General features: G+C 41.7%; 1 protein-coding gene across 1 annotated transcript; it reads right to left on the reverse strand.

The window, feature by feature from the left end:
- Positions 1–484: 484 nt before the first annotated feature.
- LOC119599460 (proteasomal ubiquitin receptor ADRM1-like) lies at positions 485–1714 on the reverse strand (the record flags this gene model as incomplete). The annotated part of the gene is given in 4 exon segments (XM_037949248.1): positions 485–606; positions 1007–1164; positions 1289–1432; positions 1587–1714. Coding segments are annotated over 4 exon segments (448 nt in total), but the record flags the coding sequence as incomplete, so codon positions are not given.
- Between the last annotated feature and the right edge of the window lie 195 nt (positions 1715–1909).

A 1909-nucleotide genomic window follows, 5' to 3' on the forward strand; every position in this document is an offset into this window, starting at 1 on the left:
TTGAAAAGTTCATTATAAAATAACCCCTAAAATATTGAACTCTAGTCCCGAGGTCTCTGCAATGCCCTTGCAAGGAAGTCTGTAGTCAACAGACATGGCATCATTTCATCCCTTTTCCTGGTCTTTTCCCTTTCTCTTTCTTCTTCTCCTCTCCTTTTACTCCCTTCTTCCTTGTCCTTTCTGCCCAGAGCCTGGAATTATGTACATAATCCCATATAAATATTCTATCAAGCAAACAAAGCAACCCAAATCATATTTATCAAGCAACATAAACCCGGAATTTCAATCTTAATAAAAATGTGTTGTGACAGTTTTCAGCAATTGTTGTTTACTAGACAAACATTTCTGTTTATACAGAATTAGCATTTATAAACCTTTCCCCCACACCAAACGAGTCATCACATGTCGATATCTTTCATTCCTTTTGCATGCTACCAAGCCCCAAATTCCCCAAAATTTTTGAACGAACAACTACTGCCATCACTTGATGATGCTTCCATGTCGCAGGAAGCAGCGGCCAGCACAGCGTCCTCGCCCAGACCGAACTGGTTGATCAGGGACCTAGCTGCCCAGACCTGCAGAGCGCTGCTAAACCAGCCTTACAGCCTGGAGGTTATAAATTTGCATGATGAACTAGGGTGTTTTCCTTATGAGCTAGTTTTAGCCACCTACCTCTTTCAAATTGGGTTTTAAACTTTTTAAATCATGATTTCTTTAGTTTTAGGACGGTCTCTATATTTTTTGCTTTGACAACAATTGCATAGTTCCACAAAAGCAAAATTGTGAACATGAGAAAGAGAGAAGGAAAGAAAGGTTAAAAACAACTTCACAGGGACAGACACTTCAGGGCCATTTATTTTAAACTGCAATTTGGAATTCTTGTTCTATCTAAAACCTATGAAGAAATTGAAATTCTTTGCCAACAATCATACTTCATTGTTTCTAGAAGATAATTATAAATAAGCAAACACTATACAAGTACACAATAAATAATTTGCTTGCCTACCTGCTGGAACTGGGGGGATGTGACCGTGCCCCGCAGCTGCTCAGTGGGCGGCAGTCCATCGGATGTAGCTGGAAGATACGGGCGCAGCTGGTTGACAAAGTCTTCGTTGGTCAGGATTGGCTGCAAAGCCTCAGCCGTCATGGCCGAACTCAAATCCACTGAAATTTAGGAAATTAGAAAGCTCAGTTAATTTTCACCTTGGCTGAAATAATGAGGACCTGTTTTAGTAGTTTGGAATTATTACAGACCTCATAAATTGAAGCGGACAAAAAGCCCTCTTACCTGGAACTCGAGGTGATCCAGAAGCATCAGGGGGTACAGAGATCCCTGACAAAATGTTCTGCAAGTCCGACAACTGGATTGGCACAACATTTCCAGATGCTGAGGTAGCACTGCTGGTTTCCGTGTTGCTCCCTGGGGCTGAGTCTGCAATGGTATTATATGCATTTCAGCCATAATTAAAAAAGGAGCCACCCCTCTCAGCTAATAAAATACTATTCTGAACCAGTAATCACTTTTATAAACCCACCATAACCTTTACAAAGAGCAAAGTTACTGAGATATTTATAGAGAAACTTACCCTGAGCTGGGGTGGGAGCTGGGGTAGAGGTGGTGGTGGTCGAGGGGGTGGTGGATGCCCTGGTCGTTGTCGAGGTAGTACTGCTGCTGTTTCCACTGCCACTGCGGCTCCCACCGCTGCCAGACCTACTGTAAAGAGATCACTGACAATCTAAATTGAAACCAAAACCAAAAAGGAACTACTTTAGACTTTGTGACAATGGCATAAGTGCACAAGTTGAGGAAGATGTGCTTTAACTAATAGAAATTACACCCTCACATTTATTTTTTTGATCTTTTACTGCAAATTCAGTCCCCAAAGAGGCAAAATTGCAAAACCAACCC

Source organism: Penaeus monodon, chromosome 42 (assembly GCF_015228065.2).
Source record: "Penaeus monodon isolate SGIC_2016 chromosome 42, NSTDA_Pmon_1, whole genome shotgun sequence".
In the NCBI taxonomy this organism is placed as follows: Eukaryota; Metazoa; Arthropoda; class Malacostraca; order Decapoda; family Penaeidae; genus Penaeus; species Penaeus monodon.